Genomic DNA, 22934 nt, shown 5'->3' on the forward strand with positions numbered 1-22934 from the left:
AAGCTCAAGAAGGTTAAATTCTAGAAAAGTTATAAAATTTTCTAGGGCATCTCTTAGACATATTTTAAAACATTTTCACATGTAGACACCAAATGCAATCAATACGAATGCAAAATCCTATCAAACTAATTGAAAAAGTTTGTAAAAACATTTTAATTTTGCAAACTAATGTATTTTCTCACTAACTAAAACTTGGACAAAGTTGTAGAAAAAAGTATGCATCATTTATTTTATTTAGTACAAACTATTCATATCCTAAAATAGTTTTTTTTGTGTGTGTTACATACTAGTCTTAATAGGAATCCCACCCTTTACCCAAATAAAAAACGAGAATCACAAACCACATCCTATACCAAAGAAAAACAGGAATCACACCCCCAAAATGCACTGAAGCTACACAAATTACAAAGAGTGAACCATTCAGGGTCATTATGATAAAACACTGAACCAATCCAAACCACACATTGGTGCTAACTCCCTCACACGGAGTTCAATGAAGGCGTTCTGATGCGCTAGAAAGTTAATGGCAATATATCCATGTCGGTTCTTGTTTTAACTCTAGACCATAGTTATTAGGACAAGACCAAAGATCGAACCAGCAGAGGCCTTGGTTCTTAGTTTGATTGGTTCAACTGTTTGAACGCCAGCTCAAAACAGTTCAAATAGGGTAATATATGCATCACAATGACAAAATTGTGTGTATCTCAGTGGTTTTAATTTGCTTGTTCCTCCAACCATGAGGTTTGGGGTTCTAATGATATAATCCCCTCCACTACACTTATAGCACTCTTTTTTAATGTTTTCTCCTCCCTCCCACCCACCCAAGACCACGTGTTCCCTCTCTCTCAACCGCTTCTGGTGCTAAGTCCGGTTTCTCAAGCGGTTTGATTTCTGGTTTTTAGTGGTTTTCCCGGTTCCTAGTTGAAAACTGGTTTCCGGTTCGATTGCACAACCGATCTTTTAACTGAACCAGACTGGCGGAGGCTCCGGTTCTGATTTTTTTTTGTTGGAATGCCGGTCCATCCGGTCCTAATAACTATGCTACAGACTCGTTAAGAAACTTTCTGAGTAAACAATATATGCTATTTATCGTCCAATGTTAGAACCATCCTACGAGCACACTCAGGCCAACGGAGGGTGTTTAGTTCCCCTACTATTCTAAAAAATTTTGGGTTTTGGTTTATCATTTTGTATAATAAAACTAAACATCATGTAATTTTTTTTAAAAAAGGTGGTTATTCTTTTTTTTAGATTTTGGCCTCAAGAGACAAAAAAAAACCAAAAGAGCCTTAAGAGGCCCTCATAAGGGCAATAAATTCTGCATTTTGAATGAAACTAAACATAACCTTAAAAATTTTGGTATTTTACATTTCATCATTCTAAAATAGTTGGCATTTTATATTTTTTTTAAACTAAACACCCCGTATAGTAGTAGTGTTTGTTTCTCCCGATGACAGTAACTTTTGTCTTTACACTTTGGATCCATTCAAACCTGCATGCTTTGGTACCTTGATATGCAAACAGCGTTCCTTGCATATCACTCAAGAGGTTCTCCTCCCAACGGGGTATTATTATAAGCAAATGGTACGGCAGTTCTACGCAACGAACAGAAGCTATAAACTGGTGTATAACTGTATAATTTCCCTATTATTATATATTATACTATAAGCATATGGTAATCAGGTGCGAAAATCTTCTGTACCACTTGAACTAAATGTTCGGAAGGCCTGAACTGCAAATTGGTTAAGTGGTACTAACTCCAAACTAAATAAAAAGGATATAATTCTGGGCTACCTAATCAAACTATTTTAAGTTAAAAATTGATGTATGCAATGATATTTAACCTTTTCACTTGGATTGAAGTTTTTGACTTGATGTGGGTACTCTAACAGTTTTGTAGCCTTAGTGGTAAGCGACCTATTCCTTGACAGTGAAGTGCCTATGATAAATTCATCAATTTCAAGAACTACAAACGCAAGAGCCCGCTCGACCAGTTGGTCCGACGTTGAGCCTTGCACCCTGTTGGTCACGGTTCAAATCCCCTCTGGGGCGAATTTGGTGGCCGGAGGTGGCATAGTTTATTTCCACATTGAAAAAAATCTCCTTGTCTGTTCCACGCCAAAGCACAGGTCTAAGGTCAACCCAGTCTCACGTCAGCTGCGGTTCTGTGTATGGGTTAAGGTCTTCTTCTTCTTAAGCACAATGCTTGGGGGCTGTCTCCCCCCGCCGGTTGAGTTTTTTTTTCAAGAACTACAAACTCAATCTTTAAGAGGTACTCACATAAATAGAGTGATACATACATGTGTTGGATAAGTGTATTTGTATGAGTGTGTGCCTGTATGGCGATTCAAAAAAAAAACATATATATATATATATATATATATATATATATATATATATATATACATACACATGATTCTAATAATACTTATTATAATATTGAAATAATTTTATATTAATTTAATTAAACTTTAAATCATTTTATTTATAACACATATATGTTGAAAAGACCGGCAATACCAATGAGACTCCTTTGGGAAAAAAAAATCTGTGAACAGTAAAGAGTGTGGTTATATATATATATATATATATATATATATATATATATATATATATATATATATACATGATTCTAATAATACTTATTATAATATTGAAATAATTTTATATTAATTTAATTAAACTTTAAATCATTTTATTTATAACACATATATGTTGAAAAGACCGGCAATACCAATGAGACTCCTTTGGGAAAAAAAAATCTGTGAACAGTAAAGAGTGTGGTTTTCTCTCTCAACACTGTTATGTTGATTTTGGCCGTAGGGCGCTGCAAATTTGTGGTTTTGTCTACACAGGACACTGTGCTTACCACATGTTTTCTCCATGCACAGATTACAAGTCTTCTTTTTTTTTCCCAAATGAAGCGTCTTAAAACCAGAGCCGGCGGTTTTTATTTCTCCCTCCGAAGTTTGCAAAATGAAGGTCGGGGCGGGCATAATGGTCCTACAACCAAAATAGAATAAAACGGCACGTTTCATGCATAGGGCTAATTGTTAGCTAGTGAATTTTTAGTTCTAGTTTATCCAAATACATTGTGTACTATTTTTAAATCGAGCCGTTGTTAGCCAATTAGCTGGTTAATCCTGATCATTTAGGCTAATTTTTAAACCTGACTAAAAACTACCCTCTTAATGAAGTACGGGCAAGATGCATCATTCACGAAAAAAACTGACTAAAAACTAATCCTAGCTGATCCATACCCAAAGCCACATTTGCTTGATCATTATATTTCTTCCTCTTATTTTTTTTGACAGGCAATGAATTCTGTAAAGCGTTTCTTCTATCCCACAAGAAACTTGTGCTATCAGTATGCTGCATACACGGACCAAGTTTGGGTCCCAACTCCCCTCTCCATTTGTTATTAGGGTATCGAATGTCTCGAATCACAGATCTCTAAACTTGACTTGACGAGCTTGCGTTGATCCGCCGGAGCTCCAAAACAAAATTTATCCTTACAATTTCTCAAAAAAAAAAAAAAAAACCTGAACACCCTGTCCTCCCTGCATCTGCGCAAGTTTCCACCTTGGCTCCGTGTCCAAAATTCACTTGTCTATGCTCGAGTAGTTTACGGCATTGTCCGCCATTACTTCCTTATTACACCTTATCCGAGACATCTACATGTACTAGTACATTCCAATTCCAATCTTCCTGCAGTACAGAGCTTAGTTATTCGAGCAGGATTTCTTTAGCACACTCTGCAAAACCCTGTAGATGCTGAGTCTCTGATGCCATGCTTCACACTGCACCTAGCATAGTATACATGCATGGAATCACCTTGCTCACAAGTCACACCTCCGCGAATCATGACTAGTTAGAGTGTGGCACTCGCTACTGCATGCTCCAAAATGGCAAGCCTTGTGCTCTTGCTCATCTTACTCGTGCCTACCATATCGTTGCCAGTTGCTCGTTGCAATGACAACGTCGGATTCCAGCTGAAACTGACCCACGTCGACGCGGGCACGTCCTACACCAAGCCGCAGCTCCTCAGCCGCGCCATTGCGCGGAGCAAGGCCCGCGTGGCCGCGCTGCAGTCCGCCGCCGTGTCGCCGGCGCCCGTGGCGGACCCGATCACGGCGGCGCGCGTCCTCGTGACGGCCAGCAGCGGCGAGTACCTGGTGGACCTGGCCATCGGCACGCCGCCGCTGTACTACACGGCCATCATGGACACCGGGAGCGACCTCATCTGGACGCAGTGCGCGCCCTGCCTGCTCTGCGCCGCCCAGCCCACGCCCTACTTCGACGTGAAGAGGTCCGCCACGTACCGCGCCCTCCCGTGCCGGTCGTCGCGGTGCGCCGCGCTCTCCAGCCCTTCCTGCTTCAAGAAGATGTGCGTGTACCAGTATTACTACGGCGACACCGCGTCCACCGCCGGCGTCCTCGCCAACGAGACGTTCACGTTCGGCGCGGCCAGCTCGACCAAGGTCAGGGCAGCGAACATCTCGTTCGGGTGTGGCAGTCTCAACGCCGGCGAACTCGCCAACAGCTCCGGCATGGTCGGCTTCGGCCGTGGCCCGCTGTCGCTGGTGAGCCAGCTCGGGCCGTCCAGGTTCTCCTACTGCCTGACGTCGTACCTCTCGCCGACGCCGAGCAGGCTCTACTTCGGCGTGTTCGCGAACCTCAACAGCACCAACACCAGCTCCGGGTCGCCGGTGCAGTCCACGCCGTTCGTCATCAACCCGGCGCTGCCCAACATGTACTTCCTGTCGGTCAAGGGCATCAGCCTGGGGACCAAGCGCCTGCCCATCGACCCACTGGTGTTCGCCATCAACGACGACGGCACGGGCGGCGTCATCATCGACTCAGGCACGTCCATCACGTGGCTGCAGCAGGACGCCTACGAGGCCGTGCGGCGCGGGCTGGCGTCGACCATCCCGCTGCCGGCGATGAACGACACGGACATAGGCCTGGACACGTGTTTCCAGTGGCCGCCGCCGCCGAACGTGACCGTGACGGTGCCCGACTTCGTGTTCCACTTCGACGGCGCCAACATGACGCTGCCGCCGGAGAACTACATGCTAATCGCGAGCACCACGGGGTACCTGTGCCTGGCGATGGCGCCGACCAGTGTCGGCACCATCATCGGGAATTACCAGCAGCAGAACCTGCACCTGCTCTACGACATCGCCAATAGCTTCCTGTCGTTCGTTCCAGCTCCGTGCGACATTATATAGCTTTCCTTGTCAGGTCTTGCTTCTTTAGCCTTCAATAAGTTCGCTGCTAGTTTGTTGTTGTAGCTGCATTAGCTTCACACGTAGAGTAGCCATTGCAATGCACTGAGATTGCAGTGTTATGTTATCCCCAATTCTGTAGCAGAACATTTAGTGTGCCACACGATAATCATCATGTTGGTAATAATCTCGATCTAGTAGTCACATATTCTCTGCATCTATCCTTTTCTTTTTGAAAAAAATAATAATAATTGCAACTTCTTATAAGTTATAGCAACTTTTATAAGTTTTCATATTTTCACTATCAAATTAAGTTATGCATTAACCGCTAAAAATGGCTTTTATAGATTCAAAACATTTTGTTTTGCCGAGGGGATATACAAAACCACAGAGGAAGGATGTTGGGGCACATATACCATGTGGTGAGGAGCTGGCTCTATAGCATCCGTTTTGTAAACGCCCTCGCCAATGAATAGAGAAAGAGCAAAGTTTTCACCTCGGGAGCTGATAGCGAGAGCTAGGCCATTCACATAGATCTATTTGTCCTTGTCCCACATGTGAGATGGCTCTTGCGTGCCAAAATCCAACCCCACCACCATATATGTCATTCAATTTTTCTTTGGCACACTTCCTTCCCCACATGCACCACAAATATTGAGCACGACGGTGCCGACAGAGCCCAACGGTGCCGACAGAGCCCAACGGTGCAGCACCAGCTAGGAAGAGCAAGGTTGCGGCTTCAGCTAGGGAGAGCCAAGGCATGGTGGCAATTAAGGATGAAACAAAAACGAAAATCCCCGACCGAATTGCTTCGTTTTCTATATTTTACCCGATCGTTTTCAGTTTTCTCGGAATAATTCGAATCCGGTACGAAATTCGAAAAATAATTCGAAAACGGAGCGGAATTCGGAATGAGCTTATTTCGACCGATTTCTACATTTCTACATTCTATTCGAAATACTCCGTATTCAAAATTCGGTAGTATCCGAATTTAGCCCAATAACCCCTAGTCCCACTCCAGACTTCTTTGTTTGCAGCTAAGGCCCAGCCCAATAACACAACCCTAACCTAACTCCCTCCACTCCCCACCCCAACCTCGCAGACCGCACTCCCGCACCCGACCTGAGCCTGGCGGCGGCGCGGCGCCCCTGGCTGCTATCCCTTTCGTGTTTCGTGACTTCGTCCACCACGGTTCGCTTCCGCCGAGGAAGCCGCTGGAGCCTGAGGAAGCCTGCAACTCGCAAGAAGCGACCGGAGCCTGAGGAAGCCTGCAAGGCTGCAACTCGCAAGAAGCTGCAAGCCTGCAACTCGCAAGAAGCTGCAACTCGCCTAAAAGAAGCCTGCCGGTCTGCCGCCTGCCGGTCTTCGCGACTCGCAAGCGCTGCAGCCTGCCGGTCTGCTGCGGCGAGTGCCAGGAAGGAGACGGCCGCCGAGGCCCTTGTACACGTCAGATCTCAGGTTCGTCATCACCCATTCACCCTACTGTCTTCTCTCCTGATTGTGTGGTCTGTGAATTTGGTCTCCTAATTAGTTCAGTGCGATTGGCTGTTGACCATTAAGCTGATGGAGTAGTGTCTAAAATGTGATTTTGACATGCCACTGCAACCGTACCAATCCATTTCTGTAAAGTATTAACTAAAAAGCATCCTGTTAAGTTGGCCTAATCTGATGTTTCTTTCATGGCTAAAACTTGGCATCATGATCTGATTTTAATTTGAAGCACAGATTAGCAAGTTCAGTTGACATGCTATTGCAATTGCAACCAATCTACTGCTAACTGAATTCATTATGCTAAGTTTGTTTGATCAGTTTTCTATACATGTTGTTTTCTCCTTTCGTATTCTATTGAATTTGTGCAGTATATGTCTTGCTGCACAATTGACAACAATATGCCCTTGGCATTGCAGATGGCGCCCACTAGAGAGCGTGCTTCCGCTCCTGGAACGAAGGGCAAGGGGAGCAAGCCCAAGACGAAGAGCGTGCGTGACCTTCTGGAGCCGCCGCCCGTACCAGCATCGACAACAAAGCCGTCTCAAACAGCAGGTTCACCTTCCATTCTTCCTATGCTATTTGGGATCTTTTTGCTTGATTAAGGATATGCTTGATTACTTGGCTATTTGAGAGTTTTTTCTGATTTAGCAATGTTTCACTTGGCTGTTGGTAGGATCAGAGAGTAGAAAGCCTTCATCTCAAAGTGTTGCATCCAGTGGAACTTGTGAAAGTCCAGCTACAGCAGCATCAGTGCTAGGATCAGTGGCAGCATCAGTGGCACCAACACCATCAGTTGATAGTGGTGCACCAGCAACGATATCTCCACCTACTCAAGTACCAATTGTTGAAGAGGATGATGATCCAGATCAGGCTCGCCTTTCTGGCAAGAGGTTTAAGAAATGCACATCATGGGTCTGGCAATATTACACCAAGAAAAAAGAGTATGTAGAGGTGGAAGGAAACCTAGTTGAGGAGATGTGGGGGCATTGCAATTTTGCTAGGTGTGACCAGAAATATAGAGCTGAGGGCAGCAATGGGACGACTTCATTCAAGCACCATTTGCTAACAAGACACAATATTGTGAAGGGACAACAACAGCTTAATGTTGGTAAGCACCCTGGTTCTGAAATTGCTCATGTTCAGCCTTACAAATATGACCAAGAAGCTAGCTTGAAGAAATTAAACTTGGCAATAACCATGCATGAATATCCCTTCAATATAGTTGAGCATGAGTATCTAGTTGATTTCATCAAATCTCTTCGTCCTAGTTTTCCAATAAAATCACGTGTCACTGTTAGGAAAGAAATAATGGGCACATATCTTGCTGAAAAGGAAACTTTGTATGCACACTTGAAAACTTTGAAGTGCCGCTTTAGTGCAACAATGGATATGTGGACCTCATGCCAGAACAAAGAATACATGTGTGTTACTATTCATTGGATAGATGATAATTGGCACATACAAAAAAGAATTATTGGTTTTTTCAATGTAAAAGGTAGGCATAGTGGTGCAAAGTTGTCTCAAACATTCACTGAAGTTATGGTTAAGTGGTACATTGAGAATAGACTGTTTGCTTTGACTTTGGATAATGCTAGTTCAAATGAAGTGGCTGTCAACGATATAATTTCAGATTTGAAGAACAATGGTAATGGTTCCCTAGTTTGTGATGGGATTTTTTTTCATGTTAGATGTGCCTGCCATATTCTGAATTTAGTTGCTAGAGATGGGTTGAAAGTCATTTCAGGAACACTCAACAAGATCAAATCACTTGTACTAGCTGTGAAAGGGTCTCCATTGCAGTGGGAAGAGCTTATGAAGTGTGCCACTGAAGCTGGGTTGGATACAAAGAGGGGTATTCAAATGGATGTTTCAACAAGGTGGAACTCTACCTATCTAATGCTGCGAGATGCCTTGTACTACAAGGATGCATTTATTAGGCTGAAGTCTTCAAATCGCCGTAAGTATGACAAGTTTTCTCCATCTGGTGATGAATGGGACAATGCATTGACACTTTATGGTTGCTTGAAGAAATTTTATGATCTCACTGAAATTCTCTCTGGCACTTCATACCCTACTGCAAATTTGTTTTATAGAGGTTTCTGTGAGATAAAGGTCTTGCTTGATGAGTGGTGCTATGATGAAAATGTTACAACTAGAGAAATGGCAATTTCTATGAATGCAAAATTTGAGAAATATTGGGAGCAGTCAAACATTGCACTAGCTGTAGCATATTTTCTTGACCCTAGGTATAAGAAAAGGGGCATTGAGTACTACATGAAGAAGTTCCATGGTGTCTATTATCAAGTTGAACTTGATGAGTTTATTAGTGTGGTAAAGAAATTATACAACTTTTATGCTACATCATCAAAGCAAACTAGTCAAGGGGCTGCACCTGCACCTAGATATAGTAACATAGATGTACTAATGGGAAATGTAGACCATGGCTTAGAAGAATTCTTATATCAAGCAAGTGAACCTGGAATGGTTGAGGCAAATGAGTTGGACATGTATATGGTAGAACCACTAGTGAAACTTTATGGTGAGTTTGACATTTTAGCATGGTGGAAAAACAAGAGAGAACAGTATCCTATTCTTTCACAAATTGTTCGGGATGTAATGGCCATGCAAGTGTCAACAGTTGCATCCGAGTCTGCTTTTAGTGCTGCTGGCCGTGTTGTTGATCCCTATCGTAGTCGTCTTGATTCTGAGATGGTACAGGCTTTAATTTGAACAAAGGATTCGGTTGCTGCAGCAAGTAAAGGTGCTGATTCTACTTGTTATTTTTACTTAGATACTTGTAGTTGAGACTTGCACTTGCAGCCAAATAATGCATTCAATTTTATCCTTATTTTTTCAGATTCTAAAAAGCTTGGATCAATTGTGAGTGATCTTGAGGTTGATGCTTTGACTAATGTTGTGGCTAAGCTGAAAATTGAGGTATGTTTATTGACTGCTTTCTATGAAATATACTAGCTGCACGCTTCTTATGAAATGTACTAGCTGCTACATCTCATTTAATTGACTTTGCATACCTGTAGGAAAATAACAAGGAGGGAGATAAGGACAATGAGGTGGACAATGAGGAAGCAAATGACATGGAAAGTGATCCCATGGATGATGCCGATGATCACTAGATGTTCATGTCCTATGATCCTATGTTTATTAATTAACTGCTTATTCTAAACTTATATGAGCGTGTCGGCGACTATATGTTTCTGAACTGTTCTGATACTTAAGACCCTAGGCCATGCACTTGTTATTTGTTAACTATCATGTGATCATGCACTTCTTAGTTTGGTCATGCACATTTTTTAAGTTATGGACCGTGGGTCGGTATTTCGTATTGAATTTTCGTATGCCGACCGTGTTCGACATAATTTCGATCGAATTGGTTCGTTTTCGAAACACTGAAAGTTCGTTTTCGATTTCGTTTCCGGCTATATCGTTTCCGTTTTCGTGTTCGTATTCAAATATAAATGTAGAAAACAATAGAGGAGTTTTTCGACCGTTTTCATCCTTAGTGGCGATAACGGCTTGGCAACAACATACATCCCCCATTGGTCACAACAATGACGCGATAGTGGTGGTTTCCTCCAAGGCTAGATCTCGCATGGAGACATGAGACCAGATGGTTGCTATGGTGTGGTTGTGAATCAATAGAGCAGGGTGGTTCCACCAGCTGCAACTGTGTCCTTCCCAAGGTGTTAGCATGTGTTGTTCCCCTATACCCTCACCTGCATCCAGGACCGACGATAGTCATCCCCTTCCCCTATGCCTCTTCCTCAATAGATAGGGAACATGCAAGTACCCCATCTTAGCTTACCTAAATCTAGATTGAGTTGGGATATGAATGGCCAAATTTATAAGCTCAGGCTCATAGTAGTAGTTCAACAAAGCTCATGACATGAGGCAAAGAGAATGCTCTAGTTTCTAGATGCGACAGAGAAGGGATCAGTGAATAATTTGCATGCGATGGCTAGAGTAGAGAGGGTGAAGTTTGCAAGTAATGCCAAGAGTAAAGAGGATAGAAGCTTCACAACTTCTAAAGGGATGTTAGTGTAATGTAGCATTTATACTATAGGGTACCTTGGTTTATGGCAATGCCCTATGGATGTGCGGTAGCCAGCACATGGTGACAACCGTGTTAGCCTACCTATAGTCCACCACATTCAGGACACTTCCTAAACTATTGGGCTCTTTGTGGCTTAACCCAAAGATGCTTCTCATGCCTTTCTACTAAAGGTCAACTACGCAATACCTTGATCCTGGTTGTATCCTCTAAGTTCTATGCTAGTATTGGTCCTTAGTAGTAGATAAGATCTTAAGAATCTTAGTACTCAGTCCTTGTCCTCCTAGATTTAATATGTTATCTTCTACCAGGTGCTCCTAATTGGTATGGCTGCTACGACCATAACCAGTAAGTACAAGTATACAAAGGCCTTGTTTAGTTCACCCTGAAAACCAAAAAGTTTTCAAGATTCTCCGTCACATCGAATCTTGTGGCACATGCATGAAACATTAAATATAGACGAAAACAAAAACTAATTACACAGTTTAGCTGTAAATCACGAGACGAATCTTTTGATCCTAGTTAGTCCATGATTGGATAATATTTGTCACAAACAAACGAAAGTGCTACAGTACTGAAAACTTTTCACTTTTCGGAACTAAACAAGGCCAAAGCCTCTGATTGGCGATTCTAAAAAGTAGCAACCAGAGAAGATGGTAGGCTAGACCCAATAAACTAAATCAGTATGTCTATTACGACCCCTAAGGCCATTCTCAATGGGAGTTTCAAGTGAGTTTCATTTGCATTAAATAGGTTGCCACATAGGCTTTTTTGATGACATGGCAGTGTATTTAAGAAGAGAGAGAAGAAATGAGTTTCACTTGGCACGATTACCAACTCTCTATGAGTCTTGGAATTAAATGCCTATGAAACTATGAAATGAAACTCTCCATTGAGAGTGGGTGTTTCATCCAAGTTTCATTTCATTTCACATGACATGGCAGTCTTGGAAACAACGCCATGAAACTCTCCACTGAGACTGGCCTAATCAATATGCATGTTGCTGCACTTTTTAATTGATATGAGTGCTACGACCACTAATCACTATGGATGGTGCAACCCCCAATTAATAACCCCTAATCACTATGGACGGTGTGACCCCAATTGGCATGCACGAATATACAAACCCATATTAGAGAATTGTAAGAGCATCTTCAACAAGCTACCTAAACAAACCCCCTATTCTTTATTTAAGTAGTGGAGCAAAAAACTACTGCCAATAGGCTAATTACTTGCCCCCAAGATTTATTGGCTCCCTAAATCCTCCACTGCTACCTATTCCCACAATTCAAGTAGGGGCCTCTAGTTTTCCGTTATGTCAGATTCCTACCTAACACACCTAATTTCGCGCCTCCACCCAATTGTTTGCACACTCGATTCCTCCTCACTAGATGCAACCTCGTCACTACCTGGTATTTCACCATGCCTGACACCACCTGCAAACCCGATATCACCTCCTCCCCTCTTGGTTCGTACTCAGCCAATGCCTCTCTCACATTGTGCCTGGTCGTCAGCTGAATCGGCTATCCCTCGTCACATGTGCGGTGCACTCTGTTTCTAGGAGAAAAAGAAATTTGGAGAAAGAAAAAGGAAGAAGAGATTCCATGTGAGGAAGTAGAAGAGGGAGACAAAGTTTTGGAACGGTTTAAGTGATTTATAAATAGTTTGGGTTGGGGTGAAAAATGATAGGAGCCCTTTTTAGGTAATTCTACTAGAGATAACAATAGAAAGAAGGCTACCTAAATAGGCAAGTAGGGTCCTACTTTTGGTACTACTACTAGAGATACTCTAAAATGGAGCAACCTAAGTAGATGGTAGAGCAAACTCCATAACCCCAATTACATTCCCTATTGACCCCTACCCTAAGCTATATATAGACCATGTCATAACTTATGGTATGATGACAACTTCTTGGAACATGTAACGAATTATGTGGATACTGTAGAATACATATAACAACATCCAGCAAAAATTGATTTTGTAGCAACTTACATATATTTTGTTGGAAGGTTTATTATGTATATGTTGCTATACACTTGATACATAATATAGCTAGTACACTTTCTAGGAATTTTTAAACAAATTAATGATGCTAGCAAAAAGAAACACAGGTGTTCATCTTCTTTCCTTTCTCGAACGATATCTCTTTAGTTTGGCAGTTATCGTCTTGTGTGCACTAGTGATAACTTCCATATTAGGAGGTAGAGTCCTAAGTTTTTGTCAAGGGTTTTTCTATAGGACACATTTTAAACCCTAGAAAGTGAAGGGAGTATTTTGAAATATATGGATCATAGGTCTTGTTTCATAGATTTTATTTATCGTAATGGACTTAGTATTGTAGGCATAACTGAAAACATGTGCAATAGTTGTCATATTTTAAATAAGAGAAGTAAATTAGTGTTTTTTTGGTATATAAGATAACAAAAACTTTATGGGCTAAGTTCACACATGTTTTTCCACATCAAACAGAAAATGACAAAGACATTAATAGCCGAATGGGCCACACCTAGACACCTATGCATCATGTTAGTCAGATAGCCCACCAACACGCTGATGGGCCAGAGGGCCGTGTCCTAGATTATGTATTTCTTTTAGGAAATAATTTACTTTTCCTCCCCCTAATTTTCACAATAGTTTGTTTTTTCTTTCCCAACTCTAAAATCGGGTAAACCACATCCCTCAAAGTGCATTTTACCTCCCTAGAACAGTTTTGAAGGCAGGTTTGCTACAGTGAATGGTGGTTTTGCTACCGTGATAGTTGTTTTGTCTTTTAATTTTTTTATTTATTTCGACTAAATATTTGAAAAATCATAGTAAATTACAGAAAAATAATAAATTATGGTATGCTTTAGTACAAAGTTTTTGCTATGAAGGTTTTGTCTTTGTAATTTTTATTTATTTTGGCTAAATCTTTGACAAATCATAGTAAATTACAGAAAAACAATAAAATGGAAAATCCTATTTTGTTAGACTCCAAATGAGCATATATACACAGTGAACATATAATATGATATGCTTTAGTACAAATTTTTTGTTGTAGCTTTAGATCTATGCTTTTCTGTAATTAATTGAAATATTTTAAAGTTGTACCTTCTATAATTATTTTTTTGACTAAAGCATATATATTATACATTCACTGTGTATTTCTACTCATTTGGAGTCTAACAAAATTGGATTTTTTATTTTATAATTTTTCAGAAATTCAGCCAAATAAATAAAAAAGAAAAAGGCAAAACCTACATAGCAAACATTTTGTACTAAAGTATACCATATGAAATGTTGACCGTGTATATCTAGTCATGTTGAGTCCAATAAAATTTCATTTTTTTATTTTATGATTTTTTTATGATTTACTATGATTTTTTTTTTAAAATCAGCCACAATAATTATAAAAAGAAAAACATTGTCGCTGTAGCTCTACAGAGGTAAAATGCACGGTTTGAAAAGTTGAGGGAAGTAGTTTACATGTTTTGAAGTTGGGGGAGAAAAAGCGGATTTTATGAAAGTTGAGGGAGAAAAGTAGACTTTTTTCTTTCTTTTAAGATAGGAAGACTCTGAATCCATGGCGAGGACCATCATAGGCCTGTGGGATGGGCGGATAGCTAGGAGATAAATGGACTTTGTTGGCAAAACCCTAACTGTAAAAGAGCACAAACATTTCCTTAATTAGCATCGAAAGAAATAGGCCAAATGCTGCACAAGGGCAAATCGTCTTACGGCTCACACTTCCTCCTTGGCTCACCTTACGGCTCACTTCCTCCTTGGCTCACCGTGAATTGAAGCGCTAACCAAACAACAAAATGCGATGACCGAAGCGAATGGCCATGTGGTCTAAATTGGTAGGGCGGTCTGGTGGAATCTTACCCACCACGGTTCAAACTCTGATGTCGTATAAAGCGGTGATGATGGATAGTATTTTTGATATCCGTAAAGGTTCAAAACCCTCTATCCATAGTCCCTGTCTAAATCCATATGAATACTCAAAATCAAATTTCTTATATCTAAATGGATAGAGAAAATAAGAGACAAAATACAGAATATGAGATAAAATACAATATTACTGAATATTCGTTTATATCCAATCTAGTTTGGTCCCTATCTCTGGTGGCTATTTTGGCCTTGTGAGGAAAGGGAGGCCATATATAGCTCTCTACCCATACCCAGCATGGTAGAATACGTTCTAGTTTGTCTAGGTTAAAGTTTCCTTGTGATGAAGTCGAGTCGGCGGTAATAACATCACAGTGAAATAATTCTTCTCAGGTATTTTCGGACTATTCCTTGATTTTCGGTAGGAGGAAAGAGGTGGTTTATCTTTTTCTCATTTTTTATTTTTTTATTTTGTTGGTGAAATAAAATGAGTTGATCTATCATTATCTTAGAGCACCTTCAACAGCTTGGTTATTCTTGTTATGAAGGCTATTTTAGAACTTGTATAGTTGAAAAATAGGTTTCAACAGATGTGCTATTTGGTTTTGTAAAATACAAAATTGGCTATCGCTTGATTTTTTGTGGCCATATATAGCCAATCATTGGCACTAGCTATCTGATTTTATAAGATAACAAAGCTATTTGGACCCCTTCTTTTTTTTAGAAATTATCTATTTTACAAAATAGCTAAACAATGGAATTTGGCTACTAATTTTAGTCAAGCTCTTGGAGCTGCTCTTATTCCTCACAAATTAATACTAATTAGTATATGCATAATGAATAGGTTGATTCATCAGAATTTATAGGACGAACTCATGATGCATCACCTTATAAAAAATGGAGGAGACTCTATATAAACTAATCACACCATTAATCTCCCACATCATGCGAAGGTTCGGAACTTGGTCAAGGGACGTTGGCGAGATGATGTTGTCTAAATTCTTCAGATCGATCACGTCGTCGTCTTTTTGTTGTCATGCTGTTAGTAGGTTTGTTTTTCTTCTTCCTAGTCGAGTCATTAAAAGGTGTGTTGATGTTGCTTCAGGTCAAGGACCAGCTAGCACGCCTGATGCTGCACATAGCCTAGCATGTAGCAAGAACATCCAAAGACAGTGGACCATCAGGACGACCACGTAGATTTATTGCTCGTTCTTCGCCTGAAAAGCTCACGAACCCCTATGGAAATGAAACATCAAGATAGGTATAACGAGAGAAACACCTAAAACACTAGTAAACCTCATCCAGAGATGTCTTGACTCTTGAATAATGGTGGTTGAAAGAGCTAAAGTTGGGATAAAGGAGCAGTAGGTTGGTCTTTTATCGATTATGTGTGGTTAACCGTAATTGATCTTTGATCCTCTCTGGCCTTGTTTAGATCCAAAAACCTTTTGGATTTTGACATTGTAGCACTTTCGTTTTTATTTGAGAAACATTATCCAATCATGGAGCAACTAGGCTTAAAAGATTCGTCTCGTGATTTACAGATAAACTGTGTAATTAGTTATTTTTTTATCTATATTTAATGTTCCATGCATGCGCCGCAAGATTCGATGTGATGGGAAATCTTGTAAAGTTTTGGGTTTTTGGGTGTATCTAAACAAGGCTAGAGTGAAGGACCAGAAACGGCGACTAGAGGGGAGGGTGAATGGGGCCCTCAAATTTCTTTCAAAATTATTAGTACTTGGCTCACAAACAACCCAAAACAAACACTCACTAAGGACGTAAGATATGCGTGCTAACTCGTAGCAAGATACCACACGTGAAGTCTTAGGCACACCCAAAAGTACTCAAGCACTGATGGAAACAAACTCTCAAAGAACCAGATCGAAACGCACAAAACTGGAGGTGGTAGACTGTCACTACAGTACCAGACTGTCCGCTACAGTACCTCGGACTGTCCAGTGCAGTACTGCGCAGTGTGGTACAGTGTCGCGTACTGTCAGCTATAGTACTGTGCAGTGTGGTATAGTACCACGGACTGTCCGCAGTTCAAAAATTAGAAACCCAAACTTGCTGGACCAGCTTTGAGTCTTGGTGAAAAAATGAATGGCGGACAGTTCGCAAATAATTTCCAGACTGTCCGCAGTTCAAACGCCCAGAAACACCCGAAACTACGCAGAACTGTCCCCAACACCTAAACTGTCCGCGAATCACAAATCAGCAAGAACAGAGAGCTCCGAAAATCACCTCCAACCAAAAATCCGACTATTGGGCTGTCAAATCAAAAACCAATTGCCACAAAATTTTAACGACATGGTCACAAGACAATAGGTGAGCTACTTCTAGGAGATCATCGTCCAATTTAAAGCCAATCAATGAGAAATCAAAAGGGAAGGGACAAATTGGTTTCTTGAAACCTAGCCATGAAATCGACCCGATCTATGAGCTCATGAGGAATTAGTTGATTTTCTTCGATGGAAAGGTTCAACTCAAGTCATAGCTCAAGCCAACGCAAAAAAGAACGAATGAAATCAGTCTCCAAACAGTGAATCGAGGCTAGAACGAGAAGGGGGAAAACAAGAACGTGAAGAACACGAACGCGATTCACAAAAGCATCTCACAAATCGAATCCCAGAGGACACGAGGAGGTTAAAACCTCCATTCTCGCAGCAAATCTCAGTACATACACAAATTCATGGATTTGTGGACCTCTCTCTCACATAGAAGACTAAGGAGATGGAGAAAACCTAGAAAGGATGACAGAAAATGAAAATGGAGGAGGTGAGGTGGGTTGGGGGCAGCCACCTCTTATTTATAAGCCTATTACACATTTTCCAAATGCCCCTAGATATTTTTGAGCGAACTAGCTAGTCACAGTGGCATTCTAGTCCAACTCGACATAACCTAGATCCGACAGCCACCGTGCCCTTCATGAGGTAGCTTAGCCTCGACGCTAACTCCTCGATGCCGCCACGTGTCGTCCGTTTCTTGGAATCTCCGCCCGGGTTTTGAGGCCCAAACCCGCGAAACCCGCCGCGAGTAGCGTACTCCATACGCTTCTCCACCACTCGACATGTCTCACCGCCGTCCTCGACCGGCCGGCCCGCCAAGTCCTCCTGAGCCTCGCTCGACTCGCACGTCCGTCATCTTGATTTGGTCAACACGATCACTCCCATGTACACTTGCACTTGTCGATGTCCTAGATATCAGTCACTGTGGCTGGTCACCCGGCCTCCTGGTCCGTCAGTCCTAGCCTCACGTCCGCCCTTCACTGCTCCAGGTCCATCGGCACGGCACGTCTCTACTTGACCTTCTCCTCACCGTCGACCACCACCTCTGAGCTCCACACCTGCACATCACAAGCCAAGAGACACGTCGCACGACCCAACTCACGCTAATAGTTAGTCACCAACTCAACCTAGGTCGTGGATTACGTTGACAATCACTCATCACAAATCAAACCACAAGGGCACATTTCAACCTTGTGTTCGTACAAAGACGGATGATCTTATCCTCATAAAAAACCTTCAAAGATGCAGCCTATAGATTGCTACAGGATTGGAGTTTGGATCAGATTTGAAAAGTTTTAGACTAAAGAGGTCAAATCGGTTGAGCCGGTTTTTATAGCATGTGGCACTAGGGCGAAGAAACAGACCTACGGCGACTTTCCCTTTTGCCAACCCATGAACCGTGCAGAAAACGGTCTGGGCATTTTCCATGGAGTTTGCAAACTTGGTCTAGATTTAATCAAATTTGATTATTTTTATTCTAATTACCTTCCAAGTCTAAATATAACCTCATCTGACCTTTCTTTGCTATCAACAATTAATGGATAATTTATAATCCTAAAACATTGAGTTTGTAGGGAATGAGGTTTGACAAACCAGCACCTCCTGGGGTAAAATTATAGTTGCGTATTGTGCAATAACCCAGTTGAAGAATCAATCATTCACCTTTTGCTGGAGTGTCCCTTTGCAACCCAATGCTGGAATTTGGTAAATATCCAGATTGATCAAGACATGAATCCTTTCTAGCTTCTCCACAGCTCTAGGGGGCAGCTAGCAGTCCATTTTTTCATGGAAATCATCATATTGGTATCATGACAATTTGGAAATCAAAGAATGACTTCATCTTCAGGGGAGTTAATATAACCCCACACTACAGGCAGCAAATTTAAACTTCAAAGAAGAATGGAGGCTCCTCCTGCTGAGGGCCAAGAAAAGCTACTCCCCCATTATTGATCAATGGTCCACAAACCTTGCTTAATTGGCCTTTGGGCAGTTGCCCTTTCTTCTCTTTTTTGTTTCCTAATTTTCCTCTGTCCCCCCCCCTTTTTAGTGTAAATCCTTTGTACTAAAACTTGTTTCGTAATAAATCAGATTTCATCAAAAAAAAGATCGGCGGTGTCCCATTGTGAGCTTTCAGACGTTCGTTGTAAGCGCAAGTCTACCATGGGTCCATGAGAGCAAGTATTATGGTAGGCTGTAAGCTAGCTAAATGCTGATGTGGAGGAGAGAAGGGAAGAGAGAGAGGAGAAGCAGGTTGTAAGCTTACAGCCAGCTTAGACACAAGAACCAAAAAACTTTGTGAGAGATAAGTGGGCCATGTATTAATAGTGAATAGCTAACTATTGTATGGGTGGGTTGAGAGAAGGCTGTAAGAAACCTTACAGTTAGCAAGTGGGCTGTATTATTAAACTTGCTCTGAGGGCGAACAACACTAATCCCTTGCTTGGCCATAGGAGTCTAGGACTAGCTAGTATACTTAGCTAGTGTGCCAAGATGCTGCTACGACCGGCTGCATTGTGCGGCTCTTCAGCCACCACTAATACAAAGCAGTACGTCGCTTTCCACGGCGAAAGCCGATCGAAAGGCACACCGTGCACCTACACTCAATGCAACGAATCGACAAAAATTTTTTTGCACCATCATGTTCATGCCAAGACGATGCCGACGACCCAACCACCGTGAGAATTATATAACCCCTCACTAAACCCAAAAGCTAAACCACTTACTCAAGTGCATATGCCCTGCGCCCGTCCTAGCTAGTTTCCAAGGCATGGCGCTGCATATCGTCCTCCCCGTTCTGTGCCTCACCGTCGCCGTCGCCCACGGCTTATCGATTGACTTCCGAGCTGACCTTAACCACCCCTACGCTGGCCGCAGCTCGCTCTCTACGGGCGACGTCATTATCCACGCCGCCCGCGCCAGCAAGGCCCGTGCGGCGCGGATCAATGCCAGGCTCGCACGCGTCCTCGGCAACCTCTCGGCAGCCGACGTGCCCGTCGCCCCGCTCAGCGACCAGGGCCACTCGCTGACCGTCGGCATCGGCACGCCGCCGCAGCCGCGCACTCTCATCGTCGACACCGGCAGCGACCTCATCTGGACGCAGTGCAGCATGCTGTCCCGCCGCACGCGCACGGCGGCGTCGGCGAGCCGGCAGCGCGAGCCGCTCTACGAGCCCCGCAGGTCCTCCTCCTTCGCCTACCTCCCCTGCAGCGACAGGCTGTGCCAGGAAGGCCAGTTCAGCTACAAGAACTGCGCCAGGAACAACAGGTGCATGTACGACGAGCTCTACGGCAGCGCCGAGGCCGGCGGCGTCCTCGCGTCCGAGACCTTCACCTTCGGCGTGAACGCCAAGGTCTCCCTCCCGCTCGGCTTCGGCTGCGGCGCGCTCTCAGCGGGGGACCTCGTCGGCGCCTCCGGCCTCATGGGCCTGAGTCCGGGGATCATGTCCCTCGTTTCGCAGCTGTCGGTGCCAAGGTTCTCCTACTGCCTCACTCCTTTCGCCGAGCGCAAGACCAGCCCGCTGCTGTTCGGTGCCATGGCGGACCTGCGCAGGTACAGGACGACGGGGACGGTCCAGACCACCTCCATATTGAGGAACCCGGCAATGGAGACGGCCTACTACTACGTGCCACTGGTGGGGCTGTCGCTTGGGACGAAGCGGCTGGACGTGCCGGCGACCAGCCTCGGGATGATAAAGCCGGACGGCAGCGGCGGCACGATCGTCGACTCCGGCAGCACGATGTCGTACCTCGAGGAGACGGCGTTCAGAGCCGTGAAGAAGGCGGTGGTGGAGGCAGTGAGGCTCCCGGTGGCGAACGGGACCGATGAGGACTATGATGACTATGAGCTGTGCTTCGCGTTGCCGACCGGCGTGGCGATGGAGGCGGTGAAGACGCCGCCGCTCGTGCTGCACTTCGACGGCGGCGCAGCGATGACGCTGCCGCGGGATAACTACTTCCAGGAGCCGAGAGCCGGGTTGATGTGCCTGGCTGTGGGCACGTCGCCGGATGGCTTCGGCGTGTCCATCATCGGCAACGTCCAGCAGCAGAACATGCACGTGCTGTTTGATGTGCGCAACCAGAAGTTCTCCTTCGCGCCAACAAAATGTGACGACATCTGAGCCATGCAAATGCAAGTGCAAGTGCAGTTGCAGCATGTTTAGCCATCTAATAATTCCTTTTCAAATCCTGAGTGGAGGAAAAAATGTGCAACAATCATTTTTTTTCAAAGTACAAATAGGTGTTTCGTGGCATCACAAAAAAGATAATGTATTAATAGATGGTTCCCGTGCGCCTTACACTTTCGTGGCATCTAAAATGTAGAAGAAATTTGTATAGTAGCACAAAAGAAATGATAACGTCCGCCAAGAGAAAAAGTGAACAAATGAAAGCTAAGAGAATATAGATACATACTTTTATATAAAATGTGCTTATAATATATTGTTACTTAGTAGCAGGCACCAAGCATCTTCTGAAGGGCTACCTAAACAGGCCACCGCGAGTCATATTTCGGTGGTGGAGCCAAAAAAACAAAAAAAACCTCCAGCAACCAACCTGCTTGTTTGGTTTGAGATATCACTCCATTCTAGATGAGATGATGCATCATTCTTTAAATTTGGTAGAGTGACTCCATTTATTATACCAGTATTAATTATCAATTTGTGAGAAATGAGGTGACAATAGACTATTTTTTTGTGACAGAGATGTGATAATAGACTAACTCACTCCTCAAACCAAACACCGTATCGGCTACTCAAAAGTAAAGGCCCCGAATCCCTCTTACTACCTTCTCCCATAGGTCAAGTAGGGGGCAACTCCACTAAGGCCAGTCTCAATGCAATTTCATCAGAGTTTCATGGGCACTAGATATGTTAATGTGGCACCGTACTAATGAAATGAGAGATGATGAAAGTTTTATGGGAGCAGAGAAAGTTTCATCCCTATGAAACTCTTCTACACTGTTTCCAAAATAAGATGTGTTGAAAATTGAGACATTAAACTTCTTATTGAGTCTGGCCAAATTTGGTCGTAGCAATGCTCGCCATTTCAGCCCCTCCTTCCTAGCCACTTAGTGCCACTGTCACACACTTTGTTTGTGATTTAGCCATCTCCTCACTAACACCCACACCCCCTCCCTCCTCTCCTCTCTCTCTCTCTCTCTCTGTGGTAGGCCCCCTCCTCACTGGCCGGCCCAAGCAATATATTGAATCGATTTTTAGAATGACATATAATATATATGAAATTGATTTTATAATTTCATAATATGAAAAAAAATCTAGTTTTTCCTTTGCGGATGATGATGTTGAAAATGCCATTGAACTAGACCTGAGCATTCTTCGTCTGCCTAGCCCGCAACAATTAGTGGATAGGGTCTATATAGTGAGTTGCAAGCCCAAAATAAACTTCTCTACCTGAGCTCGACCTCGACCTGATTTATTTAGTTGAATTATTTTCATACTAAAAACAGTGAGTAGCTCGCTATGTAACTCCCTAGTGTTAAGCAAGTGCATTTCATATGCATCTTATGCTCATAAGAATCCCTCACTCTTATTTGTGCATTTCATGATGTTTTGATCAAAGTGCCCACATGAAGTGATATTGATGAAGTTTTCACAAGTTTTGTCCATAAATTAGCAATCAAACTGATTAATGGTTTTGACCCTGGTTCATGCTCAATCTGATAACTTGGCAAAGCAGTTTTTGGAGATCATTATCCCCGAAGCCTTTGATCAATTCACTAATGCACCAATAAAAAATTGTACTCCTTCCGTCCACGAAAAAATCAATTCCTAGAATATATGCCAGTCAAACTTTTTAAAATTTTACTAACTTTATAAAAAAAGAAAAAAACATCTATGACAAAAATATGCATCATATGAAAATATATTTTATGATGAATCTAATGATACTAATTTGATATCATAAATCTTAGTATTTTTTCTAGAAATTTGATCAAAGTTTAAAAAGTTTGACTTAGGATAACTCTAGAAAT

General features: G+C 42.7%; 2 protein-coding genes and 1 long non-coding RNA gene across 3 annotated transcripts; all 3 read left to right on the forward strand.

The window, feature by feature from the left end:
* LOC8083524 (aspartic proteinase nepenthesin-1) lies at nt 3413-5409 on the forward strand. Its single transcript, XM_002444447.2, has one exon. It carries the CDS (start codon nt 3906-3908, stop codon nt 5229-5231), a length of 1326 nt encoding a protein of 441 aa, XP_002444492.1. The 5' UTR covers nt 3413-3905; the 3' UTR covers nt 5232-5409.
* LOC110436741 lies at nt 9052-10038 on the forward strand. Its single transcript, XR_002454563.1, has 3 exons — nt 9052-9480; nt 9577-9656; nt 9758-10038. It is a non-coding gene; the product is annotated as an uncharacterized LOC110436741 (long non-coding RNA).
* LOC8083525 (aspartic proteinase nepenthesin-1) lies at nt 19650-21240 on the forward strand. The gene has a single exon (XM_002444448.2). The coding sequence runs from the start codon at nt 19714-19716 to the stop codon at nt 21061-21063; it is 1350 nt and encodes a 449-aa protein (XP_002444493.1). The 5' UTR covers nt 19650-19713; the 3' UTR covers nt 21064-21240.

The sequence above is a fragment of the Sorghum bicolor genome, chromosome 7, assembly GCF_000003195.3.
Source record: "Sorghum bicolor cultivar BTx623 chromosome 7, Sorghum_bicolor_NCBIv3, whole genome shotgun sequence".
NCBI classification, from domain to species: domain Eukaryota; kingdom Viridiplantae; phylum Streptophyta; class Magnoliopsida; order Poales; family Poaceae; genus Sorghum; species Sorghum bicolor.

Excerpts from the sequence above, each read along its gene's own strand:
- LOC8083524 (XM_002444447.2), top strand. The coding sequence starts at position 3,906 with ATGGCAAGCCTTGTGCTCTTGCTCATCTTACTCGTGCCTACCATATCG.
- LOC8083525 (XM_002444448.2), top strand. The coding sequence starts at position 19,714 with ATGGCGCTGCATATCGTCCTCCCCGTTCTGTGCCTCACCGTCGCCGTC.